At 36.3% G+C, this 22,058-nt stretch overlaps 1 protein-coding gene across 1 annotated transcript in view; it reads left to right on the top strand.

Moving 5' to 3' along the window:
- Positions 1-19,680, top strand: part of LOC101893110 (zinc finger protein 2) — a 674,409-nt gene extending 654,729 nt beyond the window's left edge. Inside the window, exon 7 of the mRNA XM_059124366.1 lies at positions 19,531-19,680. Coding sequence (XP_058980349.1) covers positions 19,531-19,674 — 144 coding nt within the window. The 3' untranslated portion in view covers positions 19,675-19,680. The remainder of the gene's footprint in view (positions 1-19,530) is intronic.
- The last annotated feature ends 2,378 nt before the right edge of the window (positions 19,681-22,058 follow it).

Here is a 22,058-nt window from a genome sequence, read left to right as displayed (position 1 = left end):
GATGTAATGATTTTAAATTTGGCACAATAGTTTGTATGGTGTCTAGGATGGCTGGTACTGGAAATGGTACCGGGACGTTTCAACAAAGCATTACATTGTGTACGTCATAGAGCGAGCCATTCACTAGTCAAACAAGCTTCGCATGGGAGATCTGTTATTTATAATAGTGTTTTTGGGTAGCAATTTGAAAAAAAAAAACCAAACGAAAAACTAGATAAAAATAAAAAAAATAACTATTTTTTTAGAAAAATGTTCCAATAGAAATATTGCCAAAAAATAATATTGTTGTAAACAATATTTACCTTTTCTAATATGGCGCCAGATGCTGTCTGGATCCAAGAACTAGAATAACGAGAAGCCAAGAAGTCGCAAAGCGGCGAATAACCAGAAATCGTTATTCCTTACAATTTGACAGCGCATCTTTGTAATGAATATTACAAAGTTGCACAAAATAAAATAAATCGAATTAAATTAAATGAATAAAATAATTTAATTTAAATATTCGCCGCCTGCCATGTAATTTCTTGCCGAGTTGCAATATAAACTAATGTACATACATTAAAATTAGCTACAATAATGTATAAAATTCATTGTATTATTATTCAATTCATTTTTTTTTTTACCTTAGTTCACAATATATTCCTCGTCCACAATGGCGGGGCAAGCTCTTTGGCGATTGACACAAGAAAATCATATTGGGCATGGACCAGATACTATCCAACCGAAGATGGTTAGTTGGGCCCATAGACTGTTGTATGTCTGTGCCTTCATCACTTTGGGGTACACATCTGCCCCCAGCACCACAACAATACGAGCTGCTTTAAAGAATTGAGGATCGGCCAGCATCATACCCTACTAATGGTTTGCTATTGTTATTTTGCTTACTCTCTCGCTGTCCCTCCATCTCTATTTTGCACAGAATGGAAAATTTAAACAAGATGGTAACCACTTCACTCCCCTACTATGAGGATGACGTCCTCATGTCAGATGAGGAAAGACATGTCGAAGACATAGTGATGGTCCCATTAACTGTTTTGGATCCGACACCATTAGATGGCACTGGTGTCATAATTGAAGATGCCACTCCTACGACGGAGGCAGCTCCTACTACTTCCTTTTCCATGGCAGGGAGTTCTTCCGAGCCAGCCACTCCTGCACGGGAGATTGCACAGGCTCGTTAGGCAAGTGGCGACGCCGAAATCTACTGCAGACGCTGAAGGTTCCTCGAGGCTCCGGTGTTGTAAGTGCTATCAAAGGCACCACTTGCGGCAATGCCACGCCTTTCAAAGTATGCCACTAGATCAGCGCATCAGCTCAAATTGCCTGGATTCCGAAAATGCAAGGACAGACACCACACACTCTTATGTCCATCTAACACCCTCCCTCCACAGGGCAATAAACATCGTCCGCCTGCAAAAAAGTTTAAAAAAAATTGTCGGGAGTCACGTGTCACGGAGTTGAGACACATCCCAGTCCGCGTTGGAAGAAATAGCAAGTCTTTATGAAGGTATGATGCTGGCCGATCGTCAATTCTTTAAAGCGGCTCGAATTGTTCTAGTGCTGGGGGCAGAAGTGTACCCCTAAGTGATGAAGTCACAGACATATAGCAGTCTAGGGTTCCCATGGGCCCTACTAACCATATTCGGCTGGATAGTATCTTGTCCATGCCCAATGTGATTTTCTTGTGTCACTCGCCAAAGAGCTTGCCCGCACCATTGTGGACGAGGAATATTTTTTGAACTGAGGTAGTCCTCTACTGCCTTTAGCTCGACGAGCACTTTTATAAATTAAAAAAAAAATTGAATAATAATACAATGAATTTTAAATATTATTGTAGCTTATTTTAATGTATGTACATTAGTTTATATTGCAACTCGGTAGGAAGTTGCAAGGCGGGCGGCAAATATTTAAATTAAATTATTTTCTTTAATTAATTTAATTCGATTCATACTATTTTGTGCAGCTGTTTGATGTGCTGTCAAATTGTAACGAGTAACGATTTTTGGTTATGCGCCGCTTTGCGACTTCTTGGCATTCTCGTTATTCTTGTTCGTATATCCACACAGCATCTAGCGCCATATCAAAAAAGTTGAATATTATTTAATAAATTGGCAATATTTCTACTGGAACATTTTTCTAAAAAAATTGTTTGTTTATACCCTCCACCATACTATGGAGGATGTATTCATTTTGTCATTCCGTTTGAAACTCATCGAAATAATGATCTTAGACCAAACAAAGTATTTATATTTTTGATCAGTGTAAAATTCTAAGACAAATTATCCGTCTGTCTGTTGTAATCACGCTATCTTTCGAACGTCAACAAGGAAACTTGGATGGCTCTATGATGGAGGAATTTATCCAGGAGGCTTAAGATTAAGAATGTTCGGTTAAATTGCGCCGGTAAAGTTTTAATCGACGCCGGAGACGATATTTCAATGTTCCAAAATTAATGCCACATAAACTGCTAGAATAACAGGAATGTCAAAGAAGGCGATCCAGTGTATTGGTAAATCATATTTGGAAAAAGTAATAGACGAAGCGTTGTTTCAAGATTTCTATAAAGTAGAAGAAGAGTTTCCAATACTAACGGATGGCATCATCGAGCGAAATATTTAAGCTATCTATTATTGTAAAATAGGCTTTGAAATACGATTACATTTATTATCAACCAGAAATATGTGTTGCCGATGAACTCCAATCCAAATCAAAAGAAGCATATTAATATAACGGCAAGATCTGAAGCTATCTTACCACTTGACATAAAAGTAGAAAATAGTTTGGTCCTTAACGATGAAATAACGAAAGGAATTTTCTTTGCTAATTGCTTAATACCAGCAAATGACAGAGTCCGTGTGAAAGTATTGAATACTACAGATTGAGAGAAGAAGTTAGTAGCGTTCGATTGAAACACAGCATTTTCAAATTATATTAAACCTTTTGCAAGTTAAATTGAATTTGTTGTGTAGGTTATTGAGTGGTTCGCTCTATCACGTACACAACGTTATGTTTCGTTGAAAGACCCCGGAGTTTAGCTGTTGTAGTATATTACACGATATAAAATATACAGGTGTAGATGCAGAAAAATAAAAAATGTTTTTCGAAAGTCTTTTCTCTAAAAAAACACCTGAATTAGATAACTTCTCCTTAAACCCTTCACCATGGAAAGGTGGGTGAGTACATTAAAATTGTCATTCCGTTTGTAACATCAATAAATGTTCGTTGTAAAACCCACAATATATATATTCATTCTTTATCTAAGTTGATGTAATGATTTGAAATTTGGCACAATAGTTTGTATGCTGTCTAGGATGGCTGGTACTGGAAATGGTACCGGGACGTTTCAACAAGGCATTACATTGTGTACGTCATAGAGCGAGCCATTCACTAGTCAAACAAGCTTCGCATGGGAGATCTGTTATTTATAATAGTGTTTTTGGGTAGCAATTTGAAAAAAAAAACCAAACGAAAAACTAGATAAAAATAAAAAAAATAACTATTTTTTTAGAAAAATGTTCCAATAGAAATATTGCCAAAAAATAATATTGTTGTAAACAATATTTACCTTTTTTAATATGGCGCCAGATGCTGTCTGGATCCAAGAACTAGAATAACGAGAAGCCAAGAAGTCGCAAAGCGGCGAATAACCAAAAATCGTTATTCCTTACAATTTGGCAGCACATCTTTGTAATGAATATTACAAAGTTGCACAAAATAGAATATTTTGAATTAAATTAATTAAATAAAATAATTTAATTTAAATATTTGCCGCCTGCCATGTAATTTCTTGCCGAGTTGCAATATAAACTAATGTACATACATTAAAATAAGCTACAATAATGTATAAAATTCAATGTATTATTATTCAGTTTTTTTTTTTTAATTTATAAATGTGCTCGTCGAGCTAAAGGCAGTAGAGGACTACCTCAGTTAAAAAATATATCTCGTCCACAATGGCGCGGGCAAGCTCTTTGGCGAGTGACACAAGAAAATCACATTGGGCATGGACCAGATACTATCCAACCGAAGATGGTTAGTTGGGCCCATGGGAACCTTAGACTGCTATATGTCTGTGCCTTCATCACTTTGGGGTACACTTCTGCCCCCAGCACCACAACAATACGAGCTGCTTTAAAGAATTGAGGATCGGCCAGCATCATACCCTACTAATGGTTTGCTATTGTTATTTTGCTTACTCTCTCGCTGTCCCTCCATCTCTATTTTGCACAGAATGGAAAATTTAAACAAGATGGTAACCACTTCACTCCCCTACTATGAGGATGACGTCCTCATGTCAGCTGAGGAAAGACATGTCGAAGACTTAGTGATGGTCCCATTAACTGATTTGGATCCGACACCATTAGATGGCACTGGTGCCATAATTGAAGATGCCGCTCCTACGACGGAGGCAGCTCCTACTACTTCCTTTTCCATGGCAGGGAGTACTTCCGAGCCAGCCACTCCTGCACGGGAGATTGCACAGGTTCGTCAGGCAAGTGGCGACGCCGAAATCTACTGCAGACGCTAAAGTTTCAAATTGCCTGGATTCCGAAAATGCTAGGACAGACCCCACACACTCTTATGTCCATCTAACACCCTTCTTCCACAGGGCAATAAACATCGTCCGTCTGCAAAAAAGTTTAAAAAAAATTGTCTGGAGTCACGTGTCACGGAGTTGAGACACATCCCAGTCCGCATTGGAAGAAATAACAAGCCTTTATGAAGGTATGATGCTGGCCGATCGTCAATTCTTTAAAGTGGGTCGTATTGTTCTAGTGCTGGGGGCAGAAGTGTACCCCTAAGTGATGAAGTCACAGACATATAGCAGTCTAGGGTTCCCATGGGCCCAACTAACCATATTCGGCTGGATAGTATCTTGTCCATGCCCAATGTGATTTTCTTGTGTCACTCGCCAAAGAGCTTGCCCGCACCATTGTGGACGAGGAATATTTTTTGAACTGAGGTAGTCCTCTACTGCCTTTAGCTCGACGAGCACTTTTATAAATTAAAAAAAAAAAAAAATTGAATAATAATACAATGAATTTTAAATATTATTGTAGCTTATTTTAATGATCAGTGTAAAATTCTAAGACAAATTATCCGTCTGTCTGTTGTAATCACGCTATCTTTCGAACGTCAACAAGGAAACTTGGATGGCTCTATGATGGAGGAATTTATCCAGGAGGCTTAAGATTAAGAATGTTCGGTTAAATTGCGCCGGTAAAGTTTTAATCGACGCCGGAGACGATATTTCAATGTTCCAAAATTAATGCCACATAAACTGCTAGAATAACAGGAATGTCAAAGAAGGCGATCCAGTGTATTGGTAAATCATATTTGGAAAAAGTAATAGACGAAGCGTTGTTTCAAGATTTCTACAAAGCAGAAGAAGAGTTTCCAATACTAACGGATGGCATCATCGAGCGAAATATTTAAGCTATCTATTATTGTAAAATAGGCTTTGAAATACGATTACATTTATTATCAACCAGAAATATGTGTTGCCGATGAACTCCAATCCAAATCAAAAGAAGCATATTAATATAACGGCAAGATCTGAAGCTATCTTACCACTTGACATAAAAGTAGAAAATAGTTTGGTCCTTAACGATGAAATAACGAAAGGAATTTTCTTTGCTAATTGCTTAATACCAGCAAATGACAGAGCCCGTGTGAAAGTATTGAATACTACAGATTGAGAGAAGAAGTTAGTAGCGTTCGATTGAAACACAGCATTTTCAAATTAAATTAAACCTTTTGCAAGTTAAATTGAATTTGTTGTGTAGGTTATTGAGTGGTTCGCTCTATCACGTACACAACGTTATGTTTCGTTGAAAGACCCCGGAGTTTAGCTGTTGTAGTATATTACACGATATAAAATATACAGGTGTAGATGAAGAAAAATAAAAAATGTTTTTCGAAAGTCTTTTATCTAGAAAACACCTGAATTAGATAACTTCTCCTTAAACCCTTCACCATGGAAAGGTGGGTGAGTACATTAAAATTGTCATTCCGTTTGCAACATCAATAAATGTTCGTTGTAAAACCCACAATATATATATTCATTCTTTATCTAAGTTGATGTAATGATTTGAAATTTGGCACAATAGTTTGTATGCTGTCTAGGATGGCTGGTACTGGAAATGGTACCGGGACGTTTCAACAAGGCATTACATTGTGTACGTCATAGAGCGAGCCATTCACTAGTCAAACAAGCTTCGCATGGGAGATCTGTTATTTATAATAGTGTTTTTGGGTAGCAATTTGAAAAAAAAAAAACCAAACGAAAAACTAGATAAAAATAAAAAAATAACTATTTTTTTAGAAAAATGTTCCAATAGAAATATTGCCAAAAATAATATTGTTGTAAACAATATTTACCTTTTTTAATATGGCGCCAGATGCTGTCTGGATCCAAGTACAAGAATAACGAGAAGCCAAGAAGTCGCAAAGCGGCGAATAACCAAAAATCGTTATTCCTTACAATTTGGCAGCACATCTTTGTAATGAATATTACAAAGTTGCACAAAATAGAATATTTTGAATTATATTAATTAAATAAAATAATTTAATTTAAATATTTGCCGCCTGCCATGTAATTTCTTGCCGAGTTGCAATATAAACTAATGTACATACATTAAAATAAGCTACAATAATGTATAAAATTCAATGTATTATCATTCAGTTTATTTTTTTTTTAATTTATAAATGTGCTCGTCGAGCTAAAGGCAGTAGAGGACTACCTCAGTTAAAAAATATACCTCGTCCACAATGGCGCGGTCAAGCTCTTTGGCGAGTGACACAAGAAAATCACATTGGGCATGGACCAGATACTATCCAACCGAAGATGGTTAGTTGGGCCCATGGGAACCTTAGACTGCTATATGTCTGTGCCTTCATCACTTTGGGGTACACTTCTGCCCCCAGCACCACAACAATACGAGCTGCTTTAAAGAATTGAGGATCGGCCAGCATCATACCCTACTAATGGTTTGCTATTGTTATTTTGCTTACTCTCTCGCTGTCCCTCCATCTCTATTTTGCACAGAATGGAAAATTTAAACAAGATGGTAACCACTTCACTCCCCTACTATGAGGATGACGTCCTCATGTCAGCTGAGGAAAGACATGTCGAAGACTTAGTGATGGTCCCATTAACTGATTTGGATCCGACACCATTAGATGGCACTGGTGCCATAATTGAAGATGCCGCTCCTACGACGGAGGCAGCTCCTACTACTTCCTTTTCCATGGCAGGGAGTACTTCCGAGCCAGCCACTCCTGCACGGGAGATTGCACAGGTTCGTCAGGCAAGTGGCGACGCCGAAATCTACTGCAGACGCTAAAGTTTCAAATTGCCTGGATTCCGAAAATGCTAGGACAGACACCACACACTCTTATGTCCATCTAACACCCTTCTTCCACAGGGCAATAAACATCGTCCGTCTGCAAAAAAGTTTAAAAAAAATTGTCTGGAGTCACGTGTCACGGAGTTGAGACACATCCCAGTCCGCATTGGAAGAAATAACAAGCCTTTATGAAGGTATGATGCTGGCCGATCGTCAATTCTTTAAAGTGGGTCGTATTGTTCTAGTGCTGGGGGCAGAAGTGTACCCCTAAGTGATGAAGTCACAGACATATAGCAGTCTAGGGTTCCCATGGGCCCTACTAACCATATTCGGCTGGATAGTATCTTGTCCATGCCCAATGTGATTTTCTTGTGTCACTCGCCAAAGAGCTTGCCCGCACCATTGTGGACGAGGAATATTTTTTGAACTGAGGTAGTCCTCTACTGCCTTTAGCTCGACGAGCACTTTTATAAATTAAAAAAAAAAAAAAAAAATTGAATAATAATACAATGAATTTTAAATATTATTGTAGCTTATTTTAATGTATGTACATTAGTTTATATTGCAACTCGGTAGGAAGTTGCAAGGCGGGCGGCAAATATTTAAATTAAATTATTTTCTTTAATTAATTTAATTCGATTCATACTATTTTGTGCAGCTGTTTGATGTGCTGTCAAATTGTAACGAGTAACGATTTTTGGTTATGCGCCGCTTTGCGACTTCTTGGCATTCTCGTTATTCTTGTTCGTATATCCACACAGCATCTAGCGCCATATCAAAAAAGTTGAATATTATTTAATAAATTGGCAATATTTCTACTGTAACATTTTTCTAAAAAAAATTGTTTTTTTATACCCTCCACCATACTATGGAGGATGTATTCATTTTGTCATTCCGTTTGAAACTCATCGAAATAATGATCTTAGACCAAACAAAGTATTCATATTTTTGATCAGTGTAAAATTCTTAGACGATTTAGCCGTCTGTCTGTCTGTCTATTGTAATCACGCTATCTTTCGAACGAATTTAAATAAAAGGGTAAAATTATGCACACCTGTTTATTTTTCCAGTAGGCAGGTTAAGTTCGTAAATAGGTCATGTAGGTCCACGTTTTCATATAGCCCCCATAAAACGGTGCCTCCCTGTATTCGGCATTTTGATGATTTTAGCGACATTATTTACCGGAATTGTTTCAAATTTGGCGTTTGAAATTCGAAATAGATACTGCAGCCTAAGGCAGAAAATTGTCTATGCAGGTCCACGTCTTCGTATAGCCCCTATATAACGGTACCACCCAATATTCGGTATTTTGATGATTTTGCATCATTATTCACCGTAGTAGTTTCAAATTACGTATTTAGAGTTCGTAATGGGAACTACAGTATGTGACAGACGTCGTACAGGACCAAATATAATGGCCATATTCGGTATTTTTAAAATGTTAACAGAATTTTTGGCGAGTGTTACCTTTTTCGAAAATTTTCAAATTCGTTCTAAATGGTGGAGGGTATTCAAAGTGCGGCCCGGACTTACTGCTTTTTTACCTGTTTATCTATTTTTTCGTTTGGGGTTTTATTCAAACTGCTACCCAAACATTATTATTAATAACAGATTTCCCCTGCGAAGCTTGTTTTAATAGCTAATTTTAATAGCAGGGCTTGTTGTGTAGGCTAGTGAATGGTTCGCTCTTTGACGTACATAATGTAATACCTTGTTGAAATGTCCGGGTACCATTTCCAGTACCAGCCATCCTAGACACCATACAAACTATTGTGCCAAATTTTAAATCATTACATCAACTTAGATAAAGAAGGTATATATATTATAGTGTTTACAACGAACATTTATTAGTGTTACAAACATTTGTTGGTGTTACAAATCCTCCTTTCCATGGTGAAGGGTTTAAAGAGAAGTTATTCAATTAGGGTGTTTTTTCGAGAAAAGAATTTCAAAAAACATTTTTTTTCTTGTATTTTTTATATAGTGTGATATACTACAAGAGCTTAACTCCGGGGTCTTTCAACGAAACAAAACGTTGTGTACGTAATAGAGCAAACCATTCAATAGCATACACAACAAGTTCAATTTAACTTGCAAACAAAATTTTATTTCGGTTGTAAAAGGTTTCATTTCCACAGAAAGAGGTTTCAATTCCGTTCCGTTCCGTTTTACCACAGAGTGCATATTATAATTTGCATATATTTAATTAAGACAGAAATATAAACGTAGTCCATCCACTTATTTTTTTCTGTTGGCCTTTTTAACCTATTCGCTCATAATATTTGAAATAAATAATAGACTTTAAATTTGGCATTTCATTTTTTATACCCTCCGCCAAAAAAGGTATGGAGGGTATATTAAGTTTGTCATTCCGTTTGTAACTCATCGAAATAATCATTTTAGACCCAACAAAGTATATATATTCTTGATCAGCGTAAAATTCTAAGACGATTTAGCCCTGTCCGTCCGTCTGTCCGTCTGTTGTAATCACGCTACAGTCTAAACGAATTAAGATAGGAAGCTAAAATTTTGCACAGATCTCTCTTTTGTCTGCATGCAGGTCAAGTTCGCAGATGGGCTATATCGGTCCACGATATCGTATAGCCCCCATATAACGGTACCCCCGATATTCGGTATTTTGATGATGTTACCCACATTTTTCAACGGAATTGTCTGAAAATCCACAAAAGGAGTCCCTTGTGGGCACTTTATATCTCGGTAGAGAATTATCTATATAGGTCCACAATATCGTACATCCCCCATATAACGGTACCCCCCGATATTCGGTATTTTGATGATTTTACCCACATTTTTCAACGGAATCGTCTGAAAATCCACAAAAGGAGTCCCTTGTGGGCACTTTATATCTCGGTAGAGAATTATCTATACAGGTCCACAATATCGTACATCCCCCATATAACGGTACCCCCAGATATTCGGTATGATGATGTTTTTACCCACATTTTTCAACGAAATTGTCTGAAAATCCACACAAGGTGTTCCTTGTGGGTACTTTATATCTCGGTAGAGAATTATCTATATAGGTCCACAATATCGTACATCCCCCATATAACGGTACCCCCCGATATTCGGTATTTTGATGATTTTACCCACATTTTTCAACGGAATTGTCTGAAAATCCACACAAGGAGTTCCTTGTGGGTACTTTATATCTCGGTAGAGAATTATCTATACAAGTCCACAAAATCGTACATCCCCCATATAACGGTACCCCCGATATTCGGTATTTTGATGATTTTACCCACATTTTTCAACGGAATTGTCTGAAAATCCACACAAGGAGTTCCTTGTGGGTACTTTATACCTCGGTAGAGAATTATCTATACAGGTCCACAATATTGTACATCCCCCATATAACGGTACACCCCGATATTCGGTATTTTGATGATTTTACCCACATTTTTTAACGGAATTGTCTGAAAATCCACACAAGGAGTTCCTTGTGGGTACTTTATATCTCGGTAGAGAATTATCTATATAGGTCCACAATATCGTACATCCCCCATATAACGGTACCCCCCAATATTCGGTATTTTGATGATTTTACCCACATTTTTCAACGGAATTGTCTGAAAATCCACACGAGGAGTTCCTTGTGGGTACTTTATACCTCGGCAGAGAATTATCCATATAGGTCCACAATATCGTACATCCCCCATATAACGGTACCCCCCGATATTCGGTATTTTGATGATTTTACCCACATTTTTCGACGGAATTGTCTGAAAATCCACACAAGGAGTTCCTTGTGGGTACTTCATATCTGGGTAGAGAATTATCTATACAGGTCCACAATATCGTACATCCCACATATAACGGTACCCCCCGATATTCGGTATTTTGATGATTTTACCCACATTTTTCAACGGAATTGTCTGAAAATCCACACAAGGAGTTCCTTGTGGGTACTTTATACCTCGGTAGAGAATTATCTATACAGGTCCACAATATCGTACATCCCCCATATAACGGTACCCCCCGATATTCGGTATTTTGATGATTTTACCCACATTTTTCAACGGAATTGTCTGAAAATCCACACAAGGAGTTCCTTGTGGGTACTTTATATCTCGGTAGAGAATTATCTATATAGGTCCACAATATCGTACATCCCCCATATAACGGTACCCCCCAATATTCGGTATTTTGATGATTTTACCCACATTTTTCAACGGAATTGTTTGAAAATCCACACAAGGAGTTCCTTGTGGGTACTTTATACCTCGACAGAGAATTATCTATATAGGTCCACAAAATCGTACATCCCCCATATAACGGTACCCCCCGATATTCGGTATTTTGATGATTTTACCCACATTTTTCAACGGAATTGTCTGAAAATCCACACAAGGAGTTCCTTGTGGGTACTTTATATCTCGGTAGAGAATTATCTATATAGGTCCACAATATCGTACATCCCCCATATAACGGTACCCCCCAATATTCGGTATTTTGATGATTTTACACACATTTTTCAACGGAATTGTCTGAAAATCCACACAAGGAGTTCCTTGTGGGTACTTTATACCTCGGCAGACGATATCGTATAGCCCCCATGTAACGGTACCCCCACGGTATTCGGTATTTTGATGATTTTTGCCACATTTTTCAATGGAATTGTCTGAAATTCCACAAAAGGAGTCCCTTGTAGGCATTTTACCTTCTCAAAAAGAATTATCTATATAGGTCCACAGTATTGTATAGACCCATGTAACGGTACCCCCGATATTCGGTATTTTGATAATTTTACCCACATTTGTCAACGGAATTGTCTGAAAATCCACACAAGGAGTTCCTTGTGGGTACTTTATACCTCGGCAGAGAATTGTCCATACAGGTCCACGATATCGTATAGCCCCCATGTAACGGAACCCCCACGGTATTCGGTATTTTGATGATTTTTGCCACATTTTTCAATGGAATTGTGTGAAATTCCACAAAAGGAGTCCCTTGTGGGCATTTTACCTCCTCAAAAATAATTGTCTATATAGGTCCACGATATCGTATATCCCCCATATAACGGTACCCCCCGATATTCGGTATTTTGATGATTTTACCCACATTTTTCAACGGAATTGTCTGAAAATCCACATAAGGAGTTCCTTGTGGGTACTTTGTACCTCGGCAGAGAATTATCTATATAGGTCCACAATATCGTATAGCCCCCATATAACGGTACCCCCGATATTCGGTATTTTGATGATGTTAGCCACATTTTTCAATGGAATTGTCTGAAAATCCACACACGTAGTTCCTTGTGGGTATTTTATACCTCGGCAGAGAATTATCTATATAGGACCACAATATCGTATAGCCCCCATATAACGGTACCCCCCAATATTTGGTATTTTGATGATTTTACCCACATTTTTCAACGGAATTGTCTGAAAATCCACACAAGGAGTTCCTTGTGGGTACTTTATACCTCGGCAGAGAATTATCTATATAGGTCCACAATATCGTATAGCCTTCATGTAACGGTACCCCAGATATTCGGTATTTTGATGATGTTAGCCACGCTTTTCAATGGAATTGTCAATACAAGTAGTTCCTTGTGAGTACTTCACCCCCTGAGAGAGAATTGTCTATACAGGTCCACGATATCGTGTATCCCCCATATAACGGTACCTCCCGATATTGAGAGAATTGTCTATACAGGTCCACGATATCGTGTATCCCCCATAAAACGGTACCTCCCGATATTCGATATTTTATGATTTGACCCACATTTTTCATCGGAATTGTCTTAAAGTCCACACAAGGAGTTCCTTGTGGGTACTTTATACCTCGGCAGAGAATTATCTATATAGATCCGCGATATCGTAAAGCCCTCATATAACGGTACCCCCGATATTCGATATTTTCATGTTTTTAGCCATATTTTTCAACGGAATGGTCACAAGGGTTTCTTTGTACACAAGGGGTTCTTTGTGAGCACTTTACCCCCCGACAGAGAATTCTCTATATAGGTTAACGATATCATATAGCCCCCATATAACGGTACCCCCGATATTCGGTATTTTGATGATGTTACCCACATTTTCAATGGAATTGTCTGAAAATCCACACACGTAGTTCCTTGTGGGTATTTTATACCTCGGCAGAGAATTGTACATACAGGACCATGATATCGTATAGCCCCCATGTAACGGTACCCCCACGGTATTCGGTATTTTGATGATTTTTGCCACATTTTTCAATGGAATTGTCTGAAATTCCACAAAAGGAGTCCCTTGTGGGCATTTTAACTCCTCAAAAAGAATTGTCTATATAGGTCCACGATATCGTATAGCCCCCATATAGCTGTAACCTCCGATATTCGGTATTTTGATGATGTTAGCCACGCTTTTCAATGGAATTGTCAATACAAGTAGTTCCTTGTGAGTACTTCACCCCCTGAGAGAGAATTGTCTATACAGGTCCACGATATCGTGTATCCCCCATATAACGGTACCTCCCGATATTGAGAGAATTGTCTATACAGGTCCACGATATCGTGTATCCCCCATATAACGGTACCTCCCGATATTGAGAGAATTGTCTATACAGGTCCACGATGTCGTGTATCCCCCATATAACGGTACCTCCCGATATTCGATATTTTATGATTTGACCCACATTTTTCTTCGGAATTGTCTTAAAGTTCACACAAGGAGTTCCTTGTGGGTACTTTATACCTCGGCAGAGAATTATCTGTATAGATCCACGATATCGTAAAGCCCTCATATAACGGTACCCCCGATATTCGATATTTTCATGTTTTTAGCCATATTTTTCAACGGAATGGTCACAAGGGGTTCTTTGTACACAAGGGGTTCTTTGTGAGCACTTTACCCCCCGACAGAGAATTCTCTATATAGGTTAACGATAACGTATAGCTCCCATATAACGGTACCCCGCGATATTCGGTATTTTGATGATTTTAGCCACATTTTCCAATCGTATTGTCTGAAAATCCACACACGGAGTTCTTTGTGAGCACTTTACCCCTGAAACGGAATTGTCTATATAGGTCCACAATATCGTATATCCCCCATATAACGGTACTCCCCTATATTCGGTATTTTGATGATTTTAGCCACTTTTTCCAATGGAATTATCTGAAAATCCATACAAGGTGTTCCTTGTGAGTACTTTACACGCAGACATAGATTTGTCTTTATAGGTCCACAATATCGTATATCCCCCCATATATCGGCACCTTCCTATATTAGATATTTTAAAGGTTTTAAAAGAATTTTTATTGGATTTTATTTTTTTTTGAAAATTTTCTAATTCGTTCCAAATGGTGGAGGGTATTCAAAATTCGGCCCGGCCGAACTTACTGCTTTTTTACTTGTTATTATTACGGTTTGCTTGCCTAAAACATCACATGGCTCATATTAAATGTTTTGTGTTATCTGCAGGCACAAGTAGTTTTTAAATGCTGGCTTCCTTAAGCTCAAAATTAAAGAACTTTGTTTTACTTTTTACAAGATCATCTGATCCACTAATAATCGTTATTAATACGGTTCACACGAAATGATACGTTATCAACTTATGACAGATAGGATTGTTCGTATTAAAATGTACGTTGTTTAAATACACTACACGCTGAACCTAAAAAATAATTTTAATTTAAGAAAATTATTTTAGTATATTTATATCTTTTTGTTGTCTAATCAAAATTAGATTTCATTTTTTTAAATATTATTATGATAATAATGACTAATGAGATAATGACTTTGTATGGGCCTAAGTACGGCGATTGATGTTTCTTTCTACTCATTAATCTTAACAGAACTAAGTCGCCCTGAAATAGAAGCAGTTCCCCATTTTTTTGTAAACTCTTTTAATATATAATTTTTTTCTAAATATTCCATAGCTAATACGAAAATCTTAAACTTTGTTTCATCTCAGTACAAGAGTCTTCTATGTATTGAGTTTTATTTCGTTCTTTACTATCATTTAGTAGGTATGGCAGTTTACTGAAAATTAATTCATATGGTGTGTAGTTTGTGTTGACATGTGGTGAAGTATTGTACGGAAATGGAAAATATGGTATCCAAGCAACACATTCATCGAATTTGGCAAAGTTGAGTAGGAAGTCATTATGTACTCTATGACTTCGTTCCACGCAACCCAACGCCTCGTGATGATACGGAGTACTAAATATTAATTAGACTTGCAACAAGGAAGTAACTGATTCAAATACTCATTCCCATTATCTGATTTAAATATTTTCCATAGGACAAGCTACCAGACATTTGTTGAGTTCACATTGTATAGTTAATACATATCTGAAAACATTTGATACTTTTCTTTAGTGTGTCTGTTTTGTTTATTTATTTTGCACTTTGGACAGTTCACAACATATTTCCTTATTATTGTGGACATGTTCCTGCAAATATATCGATGTTTCAGTTTTAACGAAGTTTTGCTGATGCCAAATTTATAATAGCACAGGGTGAGATGAAAAAACTGCAACCAAATTCAGACTGCTGTCATTTCAAAAAAACTCTTCCGACAGTTGTTAAAATTATTCCAGTGACACCTCATTATATTGTTTGCAAGCGTACAAAAGCACTTTAGTGAGAGTTTTCTAGAAAAAAGGTTTTGTGATGGAATTTAAGCGTGATAGTATGATTTCTTTATAATTGGCTGGAAAAACAAATGTGGCTATCGTTAGAGCACTCCAGCATTTAAATGTGAATAAATCTTTTGTGTCTCGTGCCATCGCTCATTACCGTGATACTGGTAGCGTAGCCCGGCGTCAAGGAAGTGGACGAAAGAAAACAGCAACATCAGCAGGAATGGTTCGAAAAGAAGCGACTTAATCGAAACCCGCTTAGCAGAGCCCGGCTCGTGAGTTGAACATATCGCAATATTCCAATCGGCAAATATTGAAAAATGGGCCGGGGTAAATACATTGAAATTCCAAAAAGTTCAAGAACTAACACCGCAAAAAAACAAACAAAATGATCGTGCTTACATGCCAAAGAGGTCAGCTGAAAATGTGCACTTTTTGGTTGGCAACCAGAACTCAAGCGGCGGCCATGGTTTTGGTGTGGGCCGCCATAACATCCGATGGTCGCTCTCCGCTCGTATTAATCGACGGTAAAATTAATGCCGACTATTATCGCGAAAATATTCTGGATTGTATATTAAAACCTTGGGCACGCAAACATTTTAGCCGCAGACCTTGGACATTGCAACAGGACTCAGCACCATCGCACTCAGCACGCGCCACCCAAGAATGGTTACAAAATGAGGTTCCTCGTTCTCATTTCCAACGCACAATGGCCACCAAAATCTCCGGATACCAATCCGTTGGACTATTGTGTCTTGAGTATTTTTGAAAGCAAGGTTGGCACTAAAAAATACCTGAGTGTCGATCAACTCAAGCAAGGGCTTCGCCGGGAACGGGCCAAAATACCGAAGAGGAACATTAAGGCAGCGTGTGACGGTTCCATTGGCAGTTTGAAGGCCATAATTCGCGCCCAAAGTGAACAATTCGGACATGTCTAAACTTATTGATGCTATTTCCGACATCTTTTGTTTTCATTTAATAATATTTAAAAAATTTAAAAATTAAGGCCTTTGACTTTGTTGTAGTTAAGCTCAAAATTAAACAACTTAGTTTTAATTTTCGAATATCATTTGTCTAATATTTGGTATTAATAGGGTTAACACGAAATTATATATTATCATTACATCAACTTAGACAACGTACGTGATAGAGCGAAAACATAACGTTGTGTACGTGATAGAGCGAACCATTCAATAGCCTATACAATAAGTTCAGCTTAACTAGAAAATAAAATTTAATTTTGGGTTTAATTTCCAACGAAAAGTTTTCATTTCGGTTGCAAAAAGTTTAATTTAATTAGAAAATGCTATGTTTCAATGCCTGTGCTTCCCAATCGAAATCTACTAACTTCTTCTCATAATCTGTAGCATTCAAAACTTTCACACGGTCTCTGTCATTTGCTGATACTAAGCAATTAGCAAAGAAAATTTCTTTCGTTATTCCATCGTTAAGGACCACACTATCTTCTTCTACTTTTATATCAAGTGGTAAGATAGCTTCAGATCTTGACATTATAATCTGCTTGTTGTGAGTTGGCTTGGAGTTCATCGGCAACACATATTTCTCGTTGATAATAAACGAAATCGTGTTTCAAAATTTATTTTACAATAATAGATAGCTTAAATATGTCGCCCGATGATACCATCCGTTTGTATCTCCTACTTTGTAGAAATCAAGAAATAACGCTTCGTCTATTCCTTTTTCCAAATATGATGTACCAATGCACTGGATCGCCTTCTTTGTTATTCCTGTTAGTCTATCAGTATATTTGGGATAAAGGTTGGAAAATTGTCGTCTCCCGTGTCGATTAAAAATGTTAATACTTTATCGGCGCAATGTAATCGCATAAAAATGTTTGCCATTAAAGTTAAATTGAACATTCTTAATCTTGAGCCTCGTGGATGAATTCCTCCACCATATTACCATCCAAGTTTCTCTGTTGGCGAGTACACGTTAAATTCTTATGGTTTGTAGCACATCCATCCTTCTATTTTCTGTCTCCTCGTTTATATGTTCGATCACCCTTCTTTGATTCAACGTTATGTCTAAAACGAGAATTTTTATAATAATTATTTGCTTAATTTTATTTTACTCTCTAAATTCCTTATAAACCTGCTGATGTACAGATGATCGGGTATAATTATTTGTGGTATATAGCAAGTCGTGAACTAACATAGCCCATTTACGAACTTGCCTGTTGACAAAATACACATATGCACTAAGTTTAAGCCATATATCTAAATTCGTTCGAAAAATATCTTTGGTGCAACAGACAGACACATCTAAATCGACATGAGTATTTCGAGGAATTACGGAATGAACAAGTTAATATTGCCTCTATAGAATGGTGGAGGGTTTTTGTGGTATCTACTTCCAGGTAAATATGTACCTACTTCGTTTCCTTTCATATGTTACAAAATTTCTTAAATGCTTCCATCTTACCACAATCATTTATATCTATAAAATAGTAAAATGTTTGTACGTTTGATTGTTTACTTTATTTTTTAAACTCAAAAACTTCTAAACAGATTTTCCCTCCAATTTCAAAATATACACAGCATCGCCTGAAAGTAATATAGGACATATAAATATTTCAAAAATAACTTGGGACTGGAGATATAGCATCAGAATCAGAGGTGCCTCAAAAAAGTTAGATTTCGTATGCACATATCTATTGATTTAGAACATGTAACGGGATAAATTTGAAATATGTTCAGATTTGGATTTAGCTTTCATGAATATTTTCAGCCTGATGCACCAAACACTATATGTATGTCCAATTTGCCATGAAATTCGGAAATTTGTTCATTATATTGAAATATTCAGATTTGGATATATCTCCTACATACACTTTGGTCAATTTTGTGTATATGATACACCAAACTCGCTATGTATTTCAAATTTCATTGAAGTGGGTGGAGGACAGAACTTTGTCTAAAAATAAGTTTGTCAAATTGTATTAATCGGTACAGATTTGGATATTATTTTATTTTTTATTAATAAGGCCACCACCCTTTTGCAATGGTAACAGTAACACAACAATTTGATTGAATCGACGACTATTACGGGGAAATAGTAGGTTGCTGTTTGCAGTACGTATTGGATTTGAAAAGGAAAATTAATAAATCTCAAGGGTAAACTTTTTTGTATGCGTACTAAATTTAGCATGATCCTGATTTTCTCATGGTTACCTGCACATGGCATATTCACGCGTTAGTATAAAGATCGATTTGTTAGTTTATGCTCCAGAATGAAAACCCAAAAAAATATTTACTATCCCAGAGGATTACATTAAATTCGATTTTTATATTCTTGAATTTGTTTTCTTTTTATTCAAAAAACACAAAATATTCACATGTAAAATCAAACGGGGAAGCGAAGCGCATCTGCTTCAGCTAGTTATCTGTTAAAATAAATTATCTATAAACTGCTAGACGAAGATTTCCTGGTCTATATGTTTTTAGTAAAAAAGACTTAAGTGCTATAGATGATGTTTCTGTGTGCATAAAGTTTACCCATATCATAAGGTAATATGTGTTTATTATAAAATATTTCTAATCAAACCAATAATTAATCTTGACATATTTTTAGGTCGTAAAACACTGGTTTCGTAACACTTTGTTTAAGGAACGTCAGAGAAATAAAGATTCGCCAAACATGCGAGTACACGTTAAATTCTTATGGTTTGTAGCACATCCATCCTTTTATTTTCTGTCTCCTCGTTTATATGTCTGATCACCCTTCTTTGATTCAACGTTATGACTAAAACGAGAATTCTTATAATTACTATTTGCATAATTTTATCGATTGTAGTTGTAACTACCTCTAATTTATGATTTTCTTCTACGGTAATCAGCTTTTTTACTGTCATTATTATATCAGTTTTATTGAGAGTTGTTATCGTAACTGTATCATATATTATTGTTATAGTTACTGTTCGTTGCGGTCGGTGTTGTTTCTGTATATGTTTGAGTATTTTCTGCCACAATTATCATGATTATCGTGTCTATCATCATTCCTTCCCTCATGCTTCTTTAGTTTCTTCTGAAGGACTCTCCAAATTCCCTATTTCAAATTGATTTAACTCATCACAAAGCTATTATATCCTCTCTCTGAATGAAGTCACTGAACAATGGCCTAGCTTGGTAGTATCCAACTCCATTAATATATGTTGCAATGTTCTCGGATTTGGATAAGCATTCTGTAAAAGTTTCTTTGGCTCAACAAAAGTATTTGGTTTATTAGAGCGGCCTAATAAACCTGCTGATGTACAGATGATCGATATTATCGGTGTTCACACTAAATAATATCTTGACTGACTAATAGGGTTGTTCCTCTTAACAACAAGACAAGGAAGACAAACAGAACTAATTATTAATACAAAATAAATAAACTAAAAAAATTATGGTTTTTAAATTAAATTCCAGTATGCGAGGTGTATGCGTCACTTTTGTCATTAGGAACATTCAATCCGAATTTCCATCAATTCTATAATATGGGGCTAAAATAGTCAAAATACCATAAGTAGCGACTAAGTGATGGAAGATACAAAAGTTGCAAATCCCGAATTTAAAGTTATTCCATCCCGCTAGAAACAGAGGCTAAAATCATTCAAATGCCGAATATGTTCTGCGTTGCAGAACCCAACATAAACTCTAAATGCTGAATTTCAGGCTTTTCCGTTAGAATGTGTGTCTGATATTAATGAGGTCGACTCCTAACCTCTTCACAAAGCGATGTAACTAAAGAAAGAAAAGGAAAACACTGCGAAATTATGTTTCTCATTCCGTGGCTGGAAGGGAACTCTATTTATTTGCAACATATTCTTAACACTAAAGCTTACATCTAATACATTTACACATGCATTTTATTTACTAATGCACGCTGTGCATTAACGCACACATTACGTTAATTTGTGATCGACCCCTTTCTTATCTTTTATTTATGGCCGTGACATTTATTACATTATTTATTACCGACCACAAACATAGCATATGGAAAAAACATGCATATTAAGTGTTTCCATTATTTAACTAATTTACATTCTTCGGAAAAGACAAATAAAATTGAGATAAGAATTAAAAGAAGAACATAAGAACATTCAACACACAAACTTTTTTTACAACATGTACAATTTCTACAAAACTAAACAGATATAATCAGAATGGTGAGGTACCGTACTACTATGGGAAACCATGAATATATATAGACAATGTTCTGACACAGGAGCTGGAATAAATTATGAGATATAAATACTGAATTTCCAATTATTCCGTCATCCATTTATGTATATTCAGTTTTAGTATCCAAAGCCGAGTGTTCATACACTCGCTTCAACAAAGTAAATCTGTGTTAATAACATTTAGGAATAAATTATGTGTTCTGATTAACTTTCACACAAATAAGATTTATACTTGGGTGGTTTGCCTCTTTTCTCCCGAGCTTTATGGCTGAAGAATTCCAGATGCTTTTATCATTGTCCGAATCTTACATATTTGGTTCACAGCCCACAACATACATATATATATAAAAGTATTCTGCCTTAAAACTATAACATAACAACGATCGCACTGATGTTGCTTCCGTTGCCAATGCTTAATCAATATTTCGAAACAATAAATTCTGAATCAGCTAAACCAATAAAATCAATAATATACAAAATAAGCATAATCGATAATATACGGAATAAGCATAAACAAAACGTTTTTTAAAGTCAACAGAAAGCAGCAACAATGTTACACAACATTGTCGCCGTATCTGTCAACTTAGCATTAATACAAAATAAATTGTCAAAAAGAACTTGAATACATTTAGTCTTAAGATCACAGAAGAAGAATAAAGTGGCATTAAGCCAAAGCACTTGTCATTTTAATTTTTTCATACCCGTAATTGGATCAGTCGCGAAACTTAGCATCAAAGGATACTAAGAAAAGAACCAGACATTAAAATTAGTGTGTCAAAACCACTAACAACAGCTTGTTAAAAACAAAAAAAAAAAAAATAAAAAATAAAAAAAAAACAGCGAAGATTTTATCTAAAAATTTATGAATAGACATGAAGTTTTCGACGCAAATCGAAATTTACAAATGGAACAAGAACAAATTAATGAACTAAGTGAA

This window comes from Musca domestica, unplaced genomic scaffold (assembly GCF_030504385.1).
Source record: "Musca domestica strain aabys unplaced genomic scaffold, Musca_domestica.polishedcontigs.V.1.1 28, whole genome shotgun sequence".
NCBI lineage: Eukaryota > Metazoa > Arthropoda > Insecta > Diptera > Muscidae > Musca > Musca domestica.
The sequence above is the reverse complement of the archived record's forward strand: the minus strand, read 5'-3'. Positions and strand labels throughout refer to the sequence as shown.